General features: G+C 39.6%; 1 protein-coding gene across 1 annotated transcript in view; it reads left to right on the plus strand.

Annotated features, from left to right (window-relative positions):
* LOC138630742 (astrotactin-2-like) overlaps positions 1–12,885 on the plus strand; it is a 231,177-nt gene that overhangs the window by 214,203 nt on the left and 4,089 nt on the right. Inside the window, exons 20-22 of the mRNA XM_069715244.1 lie at positions 995–1,136; positions 9,618–9,718; positions 10,307–10,490. Coding sequence (XP_069571345.1) covers positions 995–1,136; positions 9,618–9,718; positions 10,307–10,490 — 427 coding nt within the window. The remainder of the gene's footprint in view (positions 1–994; positions 1,137–9,617; positions 9,719–10,306; positions 10,491–12,885) is intronic.

Genomic DNA, 12,885 nt, shown 5'->3' on the forward strand with positions numbered 1-12,885 from the left:
AGATTTTGTTTTGATAACAACATAAATGTGTCCAAATTTGAGAGTCAAGCAAAAAGGTAAAACCTTAGAAATAGCAGCCCTGCAGCAGTGCTGGAATGTGTTTGGGGGCAACCTCCTATACACAGAGCTCTTTCTGTGAAAAGGTCAAATCATTCATTCGTGCAGTTCTTTTTCCTCTCTTCTGCAACCTTTTCTTACCATCCCCTTGTGCCCTACCAGCCAGACTTACTCCTTGTGTTTATAAGTTGGCCCAAGTATCATAAGCTAAAACTAAGCTGCCCTTTACCTCATGTAGAAATAGTTGAAAATCCAACCATTTGAGAGCTTTTAAACTATTTTGACAGGTCTCTCTTTTTTTTCCATCACCCCCATGAGCACTGGAAATTGGCGGGTGTGTATGTCTGTGTTTAAATGAACAACCGTGCGTCGCTCCACTTTCCCGTAAGCTGACATGAAAGATATTTCACAACTTGTGAAATAGTGTTTTGTGAGACACCAGGGCACTCCGCGAGATGTCATTGTAATAGTACCATGTACCATGTGTCCATAAAGGAAAGAAATCCTGTTTTCCTTACAGTTCTAAAATGTAGTGTGTATGGATTGCTGCCAGTAAAAAGTCAAATTTAATTTAGCTTCAGGCTCGGTGCTGGTGAAATGGCTCCCACTGGACCAGGCAGTGGGGAAACTCACAACACCATTCCAATGGCACAACCATTGATAAGGAAATAGCTACTTGACTAAATGTAGAAATTCATTCATAACTAGGTGTGTGTTCTGAACCATGGTTTTTCCCTTTTTGAAACATGTGGTAGAACTAAAACGTGGCATTGTTTTATTAAGAACAGATGAAATACAAAAAGAAATGTGTGCCTTTTTTTCCGTGCTGATCTGTTCAAAAGTTGTAACAATGATATATATATAAAAAAAAGTAAAAATAACATTTCTAAGCTTCATTTCCTCTTTTCTTTCTTTCCAATTTTTTCCTTCTCACCAGGTGAGGTTCTGAGCTTGATGGATGATCTGTTCTCTGGTTTGGGTTCATCGTGTGTTGCTGCTGGAAGGAGAATTGGAGATCATCCCCACTCTGTGCTCTATTCAGTGGTCTTCAAGTGCCTGGAACCCGACAGCCTCTACAAGTAAGTCGGCAGACGACCGTTGTCTTCTTCACCTCATTCCAGTGCACTAAGCTCATATGACGCTAATGACTTCGGCTACTGAGACCAGTTTGAAAAAAAGAAATGGTGCTACAATGGCCCTGTAGGTTTCGGCACAAATAAACACTTGGTTAAGGTAAACAAAAGATTGTGGTTTGGGTTCAAATGATGGCTCGAACCCTGTTGTGTATTAAAGGTTACTGCTTTCTTGAACTGATGCAACCTTCGTCGTCACGGCAACCAGAAACGTAGCTTTAAAAAACTGACCCAAATGGTTACTGGTAAAATGTTTGTTATTGTACGCATAGATGTTTGTTTGTTTTTTTAACTCTTGTTTGTCTCTGAGACATTAGATTGCTTTTATTTACATGACCGCTAGAGTTTGCTTTATTTGAAAAATATAGCTGTGGGTCGTAATAAGCTCCTTGCACCAGAGACCCATTGGTCATGGCGTTTTGCTACACAATCAGCCAAGCAACAAATGACTGATTGATTTTAATTGAATTTTTTTTTGTTTTATATGAATTTATACATTTGAAATCAGAAAGTAAATGGGGACGGCACAATCCTCTCAATTTGTATGTCCTTATCACCTACAGTAATCTGTGACATCGCCCTTAGTCTCGGTTCCCAATGTATTGCAACATAATTGGCTTGATCTTTTTTTTCTGACGTTCACAGTTTGCCATTACCACATAAAGACCTTTCGTTAAACATTATGTTGATGCCATGTTTGTAACTTACCCTAAAGACAATAGGCAAATATCAGCAATACCACATCCTCCCCTGGTTGTCTACACTTGCCACTGCAAATGTTATTTTGTTTCGGGGGGTGAATTTTGTTACCTTCTGCTGAACAACAGCTGGGTTGAGTTAACCAGGGAAGCATACTTATTCTCGACGTGGTGGATGCTTCCGTTCTTTTATGTTCGCTGTGGTCAGAGGTTTTAGTGGCTACAGAAAGATCCTTGTTAAGAAACAGTATTTCTGAAACCCAAAGAACAAATTAACCACTCTTTGTGTCTGTGTAAATTTGGGGGAAGAAGGGGGAGCATAATAGACAGACTTTGCCTGAAGTCATTAGATGCTGTCGTAGCCATAATGGTCATAACTCCACCACATCATGCATTTACAACAGTAAGTCAAACTGGGGCAATGTGAGAGGCTGATTATGGATTTGGTTGTGAATGGAATCGCTCATAAAAGATAGTTGTACAAAAACCCATCATGTCTTACAAACATTGTTAAATTAAGTATTAGCATTTTGAGAATGCATTTTTGGGTCGTGTTGTCATATTGGCATGCACAATGAAACCTGCTTCTAATATTTTTTATTTACACCCACCAATATCTTACACTGAGGAGCAAGAAGTATACGGTCGCCCCGACAGCTTCACGCACTGTAACCTGAAAATAAACAAGTGCAAATAGACAAAACACAAGCACCACACACGTGGTACATAACAACACCTCAAGCTACAACCTAAAAAATGACCAGAGAGCTGACTCGGCGTGTCTCTTGCACACTATCAACAATTAATTACTCAACTGGCACTGAAGTAATCATGCTGTTATAATTTTCTATTCAGTCAGTGTATGGTAAGCTATTTAGAGGAATATTTCAGACTCGAAATATATTTCTCTTCAAATTGAGGCAGAGAAGTTATTTTTCTTTTTCTCCATTGGATAATTCTGTGATTTGCATGTCCTATAAGCACTATTCATCTGCCTCTACATCTTGAAATAAAGTTGCAAGACCAACAATAATGGGTGAAGCAGACAGGGCACAGATGTTGTTGTGGCTGTTATTGGACACAAGAAATATACTGCTTTCTCTGCTTTCCGTGTCCTCTCTGGTTGTGTTCTTTAGTATTTTGCTATATGGTGACCTTAGTGTGGTTGGGAACCTCAGAGTTACCTCTTCAAATGAAACAGCCAGTAGATTTAAAGCTTTGGGAAACTACGCTGATAGTCATGTTTTCCCCAAATGAAATGTGGGTATGCACGTGCTGTACTGGACAAAAGTTAAACAAAATATCACACAACTTTAATGTTGCAACAGTTTAATGTGACTTTGGTAATGGGAATTTGAAATGGCAGCATATACGTGTTAATAAGTAAATAGGACAAATTGTTCTATAAAATATATATGGAATGAAAATCAAAAAGATGACCGCGTTCTGTATTATTGAGCCAAAGCAGTTTAAATAGCATATAGAAATACCGCAAAGCATCCTCACCAAGTTTCTTCAGTTGTGTAAGTAGAAATACAGGTGGGAAAGGGAGGTACGTTACCAAACCCCCACTCAGCGGGTGCCACACAGCTGCTGCTGTCCACTGCTGTGTGTGTGTGTGTGTGTGTGTGTGTGTGTGTGTGTGTGTGTGTGTGTGTGTGTGTGTGTGTGTGTGTGTGTGTGTGTGTGTGTGTGTGTGTGTGTGTGTGTGTGTGTGTGTGTGTGTGTGTGTGCGCGCGCACACGACTCACGACTGAAGTAAATGCCAAGGTCAAATTCCTGTGTTTGTAACTTACTGGCAAAAAACACAAATCTTCTTCTTAATCTCTAGAAGTCAGACTTCCACAAACAAAAACTTTCAACAAGGGCCTAATTTCCAACTTTGTAGCACTGCTATCTTTGTTTAGGCATTCTCAACAGTGTTGTTTTCTCTGATAAGAGCAGAACCTACGTCGGAATTACGTCTGAGGACGCATCTGTGTGCAGCCAACTCCACTTGTCTTAATCAAGAGACTGATAAGACCTTTACTGGTATTGGCTTTACACTTGATCATTACTTTGGCTGCTGCCGTTGCCGCCAAATGTTCCCGTGCAAACTATGAGAAGTTGCAAACCCGATGTGCTAACCAGATCTACACATGCATAATGTATTCATATACTTGTTGGGCTGTCAGACTTGAGCACAATTCACGAATGACACACTTCTGTTTGGGTTCAGTTTGTTCTATCAAAAATGGTGTCTTAATTCGTAGAGTAAAACTTAAATGTACCTGATGGGCTTGCATTTTGGCTTTGAGTTACAGAAAGCAGTCACTGAATGATAAATACAGAAAAGTAGAGTATAAATTAACACTGATATCACGTACTGATATGAAAGAGGTCAGAATCCAGCCCAAATTTCATTTAGTTTCTAAAGCTTGTAGTCCGTGTGTGTAGCGTTTTTCCCCTCGGTCGCACTCCAGCCAAAAACGTCTGTTTATGCTTTAAAGTTAAATAAAGTTTAAACTTCAAACCAAAATTTCGTATATAAGTTTTGCCAAATAAGTCTGCCCAGTAATTGCTATCTAAAAATAATCTATACGGCATTAGAGATAAAAAAAAATTACAAAAAATTACAAAAAATTCTGACATGTATACATCAAGTTAAACCTTTGGTTGGGTGAATTATGTGACTTCCTGTATCCATTTCAAATTAAAAGTCCTTATTTCAAATTGAAACCCCTATAACGATTCATGCAGGGTTTGGCCATACACAAGGTTTTAACCTCGTCTTGTTTAATGAACGATTTTCTATATTCAACACAATGCTTCCACCATCAGAACCCCTTCAGTTACTTGATAGATCCTGAATCTTCTCTGACCTGCCTTCGTCCTGCTTGCTCCTCAGCTGCTTCTAATTGCTCCAGACTATTTAAGGCAGCGTCTCCAGACATCTCGTCAGTCAGACAGCTTGTCTGAATTCCTTTGGCATCCCAGCCATGCTTTTGCCAGCCTGAATTGCTGAATCAATGACTATTTCAGGTTTATTTCTTGTTATCTTGTCTTCTCTTTGTTGGTGTGCCAGCAACACATGCCCAGACTTAACCGTCTTCAGCCACAATTTGCATAAAGCTAAAGCGCATGTAGTTTCAAGCCAGAACACAGGTTAATCTTCACCTGCCGCTCTAACAGCAAACTGTTGTTCTCACTTTGATCTCCATCAATGCTCGAATGTATGAATACACAAATGTGTTCTGTGTATATTTACAACACATTACCTAACATTTTTTCAGAAAAGCTCAGAATTTCACAGCAAATTTGCATGTGAAAATAAATTGTAAATCATTATTTCCAAATTCCCATTTAGAATCTCAGCAAGTATTTATTAACTAAAAACAATCACTGGTTGACATTCCTTGTCACGCTTAGAGCCCAATGAATTTTCTGCAGTGTTACCTACCTTGACTAGGTGGCCAGGCATCCCTTGGTTCGTCCAACCAATCACTGACTGATCACAGCTTGGCAATGGTTTCTTTGAAAGGTAACACATTAATGCAGATGGAAATCAAACCAAATTACATAAGGAATGAGATTATATATTTTTTTGTCCAAAATAAAAATAGTCTCACTTCTTGCAGCATACAAGCTCTCTTGCATTTGTGTTACCTTCCATCTTTTATGTCTCTGGCATCTGCCTTCTTGACGTTCTGCAACCAATCAATAGAAAACACGTTACCGTGATGACCTGTAAAGTAGATGTGTGGATATGGACAGTGATTACAAGTTCTATAAATGCAGAGAACTTCAAACCAGCTGGTGGCACCAAGAAAAATGGAAATCAGCAGCAGGCAGGACTTAGTTGACGTGAAATTATTTCTGCTTCTTGTTTTTGTCTTTTCATTTGGAAACATTTTGCAGCATCTCTGCGTGTTGGGTTTGTATAAAGGTGCTGATACATATTCGATTCTCATTGTAATGTGTGTGTGGCTGGTAGAAAGCAGCAGGCACAGACCAGTTCTGAATCCCACTAAATCTTGGTGCAACTTGGTAATTAGTTAGTTGTGAAATACACTGATACTGAAGCTTAATTAAGCTTAATGAAAAGTAGCACAAAAGCATGTGTGCAGTCTAGAAATACTTGAAAAAAAGGTATGTGCTCTGGAAACAGACTCCCGACTTACAATGGAATGATATTTCATTAATGTATTATTTGAATGTCATTTACATGAATAACCCAACATGATGATCTCTTTAACTGTTTGAAATACCATTCAAACTGCTGAAATGATGGTCCTGGCAATTTTCCAAATACTCCAGTTTCCCGAAATATCTGGTATTTAAGAGTGAATCACTTTTAATGGGCTGTTGTCATTATTTCTTTGGACTTTGGAGTCTTGCTGATCTTCAAGTGAGCTCATTCGGCGCTGAGCTCATTTTTCTATTTTACAATTAAAGGCACGGCAATTTTATTTAGGGCTGTTACACCAGCGCAGTGCCCTTAGATCGGAGGATTTCAAAGTCATGAGATACTGTAAGCTGACACAAATTCTTTAGGCAATGAGAAACAATTCTGTGGCTTTGATTGATTTGTGGACAGGCTCAACTGATGTGTGTCCAAATGCTGATGTAATGGAAAAGGCATCCCCCTACTGTCCTGGCTTCTCTCTCAGCATGCCAAAAATACTGCCCTAATTGATCCTCTCTCACTATCACTTTCTCTCATTCCTTCTCTCTTGCGCTGTCTGTCTGAGCTTTCTGTCTTGTCATCTCTTGTTCAGCCATCTCTCCACTGTCTCATTAAATTAGAGGACAATGGTTACTTTAATGGCAATATTGTTAATTTACACAAACATTAATCTGCCATTTGTCCACTTCATTGTTTGCTGAGCTTTCAAAACTATGGCACATGGACAAAACCGAGCCGCTTCCAAAGGAGACATGTGCCGCCAGACAGGCTTGGAATAGATGTGAGAGACATTGAATTAGAGACGGGGACCGGGGGGGGGGGGGGGGTCGTTGGAGCTTAGCTATATGCAAGCAATGTAGATAGCAAAATAAAGAAAGAAAGTTTACTATGTGTGTGTGGGTGGCCGAGGTGGATGTGTATATCTTGCTAAGTCTGTTACTTGATGATTTGACATTCTCATGGCAGTCAAGACTGTGGCTAGTTTCTTTGTTCTCCCAGGCGATCTTTATCATCACTGAGTGCCTGTACTGAGCTCAGACACCATACTCTGTCGATTCAGCCCATTTTACTGCTACTATAATGATGCATAAATGAGATCCATATTAATCTGAAGAGCCTTGGGCTGTGGTTTCTGTGCAAGACTGTGATCCAAAAGTTGCAATCTTTCTTGTATTTTCTGTAAATTTATGTGCATTTCCTTGCACGTTATCCCTCTCCAAAGTTGAGACCCTGACAGGCTTACCCTCCTGGCTCTAATAGCTTTTTGACTGTACATAAAAACCCTGTAATTGCTGTGGGGTCTGTGTAAAGGGAAACTGTACCTATCGGGGTTGCCAACCATTTGAGCAATTCAAAACAACAATAAGAAGCTGGTAAGCTCAGATCCTGACCCAACAGAACCTAACAAATTGCCATGATAAAACTCCCGCCTTGCCATCCTCCTGCTCCCCTCTCTTCTTCCACCTCATTGTATCCATCTGCACTTTATGTGGCCACATAATTTAAACAGTGTGACTGTTACATGCCGGCATTGTTTTGCTAGGCAGAGGAGCCAGCAAGGCCCATGCGTCTTTTGTGAGGTTCTTGGGGAATACCACATCCACCCCGCTGAATAACAAGACCAGACAAACTATGTGAGCAATGTCCAAACAGGTCATGTTACAAACAAAACAGTCCTTTGACAGCCCTGGAGCAGATCTCGAAAGACATTACACTAAACAAATGCAAATGGGTTTAGGAAGACAGCCAACTTTTGTAAAAACAATAATATCCTAATTTCTTTATTTTCATGGATTTCAAAACGTTTTTTTGCATTGGAATGTGATTTGAGCTGTTCATTCTGTCTGACTTTGTTTTATGGTTTCCTTTTTGTCATTCTGTTGTTTTTACAGTGGTAACTCTGTGGAAATACTGCTGAAAGTTTACACTTTTTCAGAAGTAGTTGCAAATATTTTGTTAATAACTCTGTTTTTCAAAACTTCCCGTACAATCAGAAAAACAGTGCGATGTGAAGCAAAGGACGATTTATTTAATTCCATTTTAATTTTCAGAAAATCTTCTCTCCCAGAACTGTCTTTACCACAACTGTGCATTACAATGGCATCTATTAGTGGGAAAGGTTTGACATTATTATTTGACCAGTGCAAACGCCATTTTACACTTTGCAGCAGGTCCCTCTACCTGTAAAGTGACGTCGGTAGTTGGCAATTTGATACAATTAATATAGCAAGTTTAGCTAAACAAACATCAACATCTGAGATCTGCTTTTAAATAACATAATTTATGTTTACTGCTTGGATGAACCAGTAAAAGTATCCCATGCAATATTTTCCTTCATGTAGTGTTGGTGGTTGCCAGGGTCGCAAAGAGAGCCGCGTCAGCAACTTTAATACAATCATAATCAAGATGGCAGCAGCAAATAACTGCATGTTCATGAGTGTGGCAGCCACCCTGTCTCGCTCTTCTTCATGATGTAAAGATATTGATGGCTTCATCTGTGCCAACCTTGATCCTGTTTTGTTTTTGGTTTTTTTTATACACTCAGTATGACCAGCTTTTTCATAATCAGCAGTACACAGATTGGCATTTTCAAAAGGACATGTAAAGGTCATTTGTTTTCTATTCCGAGCTGTGTGGTCCTACATTACTTGAGTTGCATTATGTTTTCTGAGTATGTCTCATATCCTCATTGAATGCCTTGAGCTGTTTGCTTGTGGTACTATATCAGGGTACTGAGTGATCCTGAAGTCTGTCATGGAACCCACAACATTGTGATGTTTGACATTTTCAGAGAGGAACTTTGTCCTTATAGAGTTCTTGGAGTGAAGCCAGATGCCACTTTATTCCTTTCTCTTTGTCATGGTGGTACAGGCTTTATTCATATTAAGATATAATTAAATCCCACAATCCCTGGCTCTTTGGTCACAAAGAATATTCTGAAAAAGTGTATGATGTCAGTTTTTATACATATATGATCAAACACAATCTTGCCGAGCCAGCCTATCAAGCTTGTTTCCCTTCAAACCCACAAAAATTACACAATTTGAATTTATTTGTAACCAAAACCCGAGATATTGTTCCAGAAGACAGTGTTACAACATCACAACATCTATTTCAAAGCTGTGTCCATGTTATGTTGTAATTCTTGATATAACAAACATTTCCTTATTTATTTATTTCATTAAAACATTTTATTCACATATAGCTGCCAAAAACCAGACAAGAAAACAGATGTGATTGGAAACATCGGAAACATAAAGAAGCCACAGGCTTATGCCATTGATGTCCCCCAGACTTAAAAAAGAGAAACAGGAAAAACAAATATTTAACATGATCTAGAAAAATACAGGAAGACAACCTTTAACCAATCAGCTTTTATCAACATATGTGCCCGAACTCCACCGCAGTAACTACATTTCGGAAAACATTTGACCTCAAAGTCATCGCACTTTAGCCCCCCACACATTGGTCTGTCCTTTAGAGCGGCTGTGCAAACATTAATGTTATGGAATTGAGATTTGAGTGGCAAATAAGGAAAATTGCATCTGTTGCTTTTTTTTTCAGATTTACTCTCCATGCAGTGGATAGCCGAGGAGGTCACTCCGAGTCCAGCTTCGTCTCGGTACGGACATCTTGTCCAGTGGTGGATGACAGTCGAGCTGAAGGTACTCTTACCTACTATCTTTCACGACTGTGCCCTTTTGTGTTTATTTCATTTCTTTTTCCACCTTTCTTACATCCCTTTCACATTATCATAACTTAACTGAATGGGTACTTATACTCATTTTTGTCAAGCCCTGTTTCAAAAGAAATTGGGATGCTGTGTTAAATGTAAATAAAAACAGAATGCAATGATTTGCAAATCTTGTAAACCCATGTTGAATTGAAAATAGAACAAAGACAACATATCAAATGTTAAAAGTATGAAAATGTACTGTTTTTTGGAAAATATATGCTCATTTTGAATTTTATGCCGGAAACACAATTTAAAAAAGTTTGGACACTACAGACAACCAGGTATGCAATGTAAAGTTTTGTTTTACATGACAAAATCATGCTTTTGCTATCTATATATAGTAGAATTTGTGTTAACAAGACCCAAATTTCAAATTCGTACTATAAATTTATGACGCATCTGTCATCTTTTGTGTCAGGTTGGACCTAAACTTAGAAATGCTTATTTACATGCCGTACTCATGTTAAATCCCTCCCTGTCCGTCTCTCTTCTCTGTCTGTCTCCTACGTCTTTACAGAAGTAGCAGACAAGGTGTACAACTTGTATAATGGCTACACCAGTGGCAAGGAGCAGCAGATCGCCTACAACACTCTGATGGAGATTCCTCCTCCACTGCTGTACAGAGTCCAGCACCACTACAATTCCCACTATGAGAAGTTTGGAGACTTTGTCTGGCGTAGTGAGGATGAGCTGGGCCCCAGGTGAGAATAATTGGACAGCGACACTGGTTTTGTCATGCAAGCTTAGAAGATGCTTGAGGTATTGTCTACTTGTACAGCTGTCTAAATTATTTTATAGAAAAAGAATACTGGAAAAAGTATGTATATTTTTGATGTTTCCCAGTCTGCCAGCGTTTAATCATGTCTTCCCGTCATGTTTGAAGACGTTGGGTTGTTTAGTCAACCTGAGGTTTCTTACCTAACAATAGTCAAAGCTGCCTGACTAGTGCTGCCAGATTCAGATCATTAAGCCTTTTCTCATGGCATTGTCTGCCTCCGACACCCCCCTCGCTCCCCTACTCACCCCACCAACACCACACACACACCTCTCACCTCCCCCAAGAGTGGTGGACCAGTTCACAACACACACACACACACACACACACACACACACACACACACACACACACACACACACACACACACACACACACACACACACACACACACACACACACACACACACACACACTTCCATAAGTGCTTCTACTGGAAAGCAAGTGGGCAAGGTCACCATAAAAACTCTGGGGTTACAGTCGTCCTCACATCACCATGGTAATGCCAAAACACAGTTTGACAGCCAAGCCAAACACTAAATGTGATACTCGGCTAACACTAACTCAACTTCCAACTCCATTTCCTCTTCTTTCTCGTAAAAAAAAAAGTTCATCTGTGTCCACACTATACCCGACATTCCCTCACCCATGACCCCGTTTACAGGCTCACCCCCATTGATAGTTTGCACAGACAGAGACATTGCGTCACCATCAGAACAAAGAGAAGCTTACTGACAAACAAAATAGTGAAGGAGGAAGAATAAACAATACTTAAAAAAAAAAAGAAGTATGGAGAAAAAAAAACATTCATATATGCGAGTCTGACAAGGCAGATGGTCCTGCACTGATGATAGCAACACAATATCTTAAATTACAGCCCAATGTTTTGGTTTGTCCACCCCCACTGCCTGGAAGCACTCCTTTCAAGCCATAAATAATATAATAATTGAGGAATAACTTTGGTCTGTAGGAAGATTATGCCTCTCTCTGATTGGTGAAGGGGGGTGGGAGGCACAGGTTGGCCATGGGGATTTGGGAATGGGGATTGGAGTGGTTGGATGGTGTGTTTGTGTACGTGTGTTTGTGTGTGGGCAGCTGTAACGGGGTGGGGGTTGGTGGTGGTGGTGGTGGGGGGCTTTTGGATGAGAGAGTGTGGATTATTTACTGCCTGAAGTTGGCAGGGTTGAGACTCGTTGCGGTAATTTACAAGCAGGCTCTATTGGTGGTGCCTTTTAAAAGGTAACAGAATGGCCAAGTGAAACGTAAGCAGTCAACACTCCTCTAGGAGCCGAGAATCTCAGGAGCCCCCAAATTCTACCATTGTTACAACTGAACACTCCTCTGATATTGCTGATATATTACTACAACTATTATCTTTCACTGCAATATATTTGTCCTTTTACTACACATCAGTGTTCCTGATTTGATGTTATCTTTATTCTTGGGCTAAATTCCCTCGGAGCACCGTTTGTGTCATCATCAATTATTTAGAATGTCGTTGCTTAAATCACATAAACGTAAAGCCAAATCTCGACTTAGTAGTTGCAACCTGAAAAGTTGCAGCGAGAAAAGAATTGTTTTTTGTTTTTGTTTTTGTGTTTCTTTCTTTGACCTCATTAATGACATGAAATGGGTTTAATTTGTCTGAAGCTCATGTGCTTCAAAGCCTTCGTAGATAATGTGTTTGGTATTCTGTTGTTTCAGACACAAGAATTTAAGGGAAATGAGAAAATGCCCCCCTCACTCCCGCTCTTTTCAGCAAATAAGTGAAAAGGATGTCTGTACTCCTTGCTTAACTAAAGACAGATGTTGATGCTCAGCAGACACTGCTTTTCAAAACAAATGGAATTTTGCTTTTCTCTGTGTGTTTTTCTCATTTGAGTATCCATATGACCTTACCAACCATGAATAGTGTCGGTGTTTGTGTATGTGTGTTTCACAAGATATCATTTATAAATTGAGCTGACCTGACACATGGCTCCTTCATGTCGTAAACTTCAGCTCCAGACTGGACATAAGGACAAAATTATTTGTTTACTCACTATAGACAGCTGCCTCTGGTGAAGTGTTAAACAGAACCAGTACCTGAGAAGGCCACGTCATTGCATGACATGGTTGTGTTTGGGTAGAAGTATGTGTCAATAGAAACGGAAATTTTATCATTTGTATGTGAAAAAAAAATTCCCCAGCTTGAATAAGTGCAGCAAAAATGTATTTTAAATCAAATAATTTGAATTAGTTCTGTTTAACTGTTCTCACATTTCAATTTTAGTTTCGGTCTCACCAACCCATTCTTATTCCCACGGTTTTAAACACTGCCA

Source organism: Brachyistius frenatus, unplaced genomic scaffold, assembly GCF_029030835.1.
Source record: "Brachyistius frenatus isolate BFR_SWC_R1_liver_20210118 unplaced genomic scaffold, ASM2903083v1 Contig_140, whole genome shotgun sequence".
NCBI classification, from domain to species: domain Eukaryota; kingdom Metazoa; phylum Chordata; class Actinopteri; family Embiotocidae; genus Brachyistius; species Brachyistius frenatus.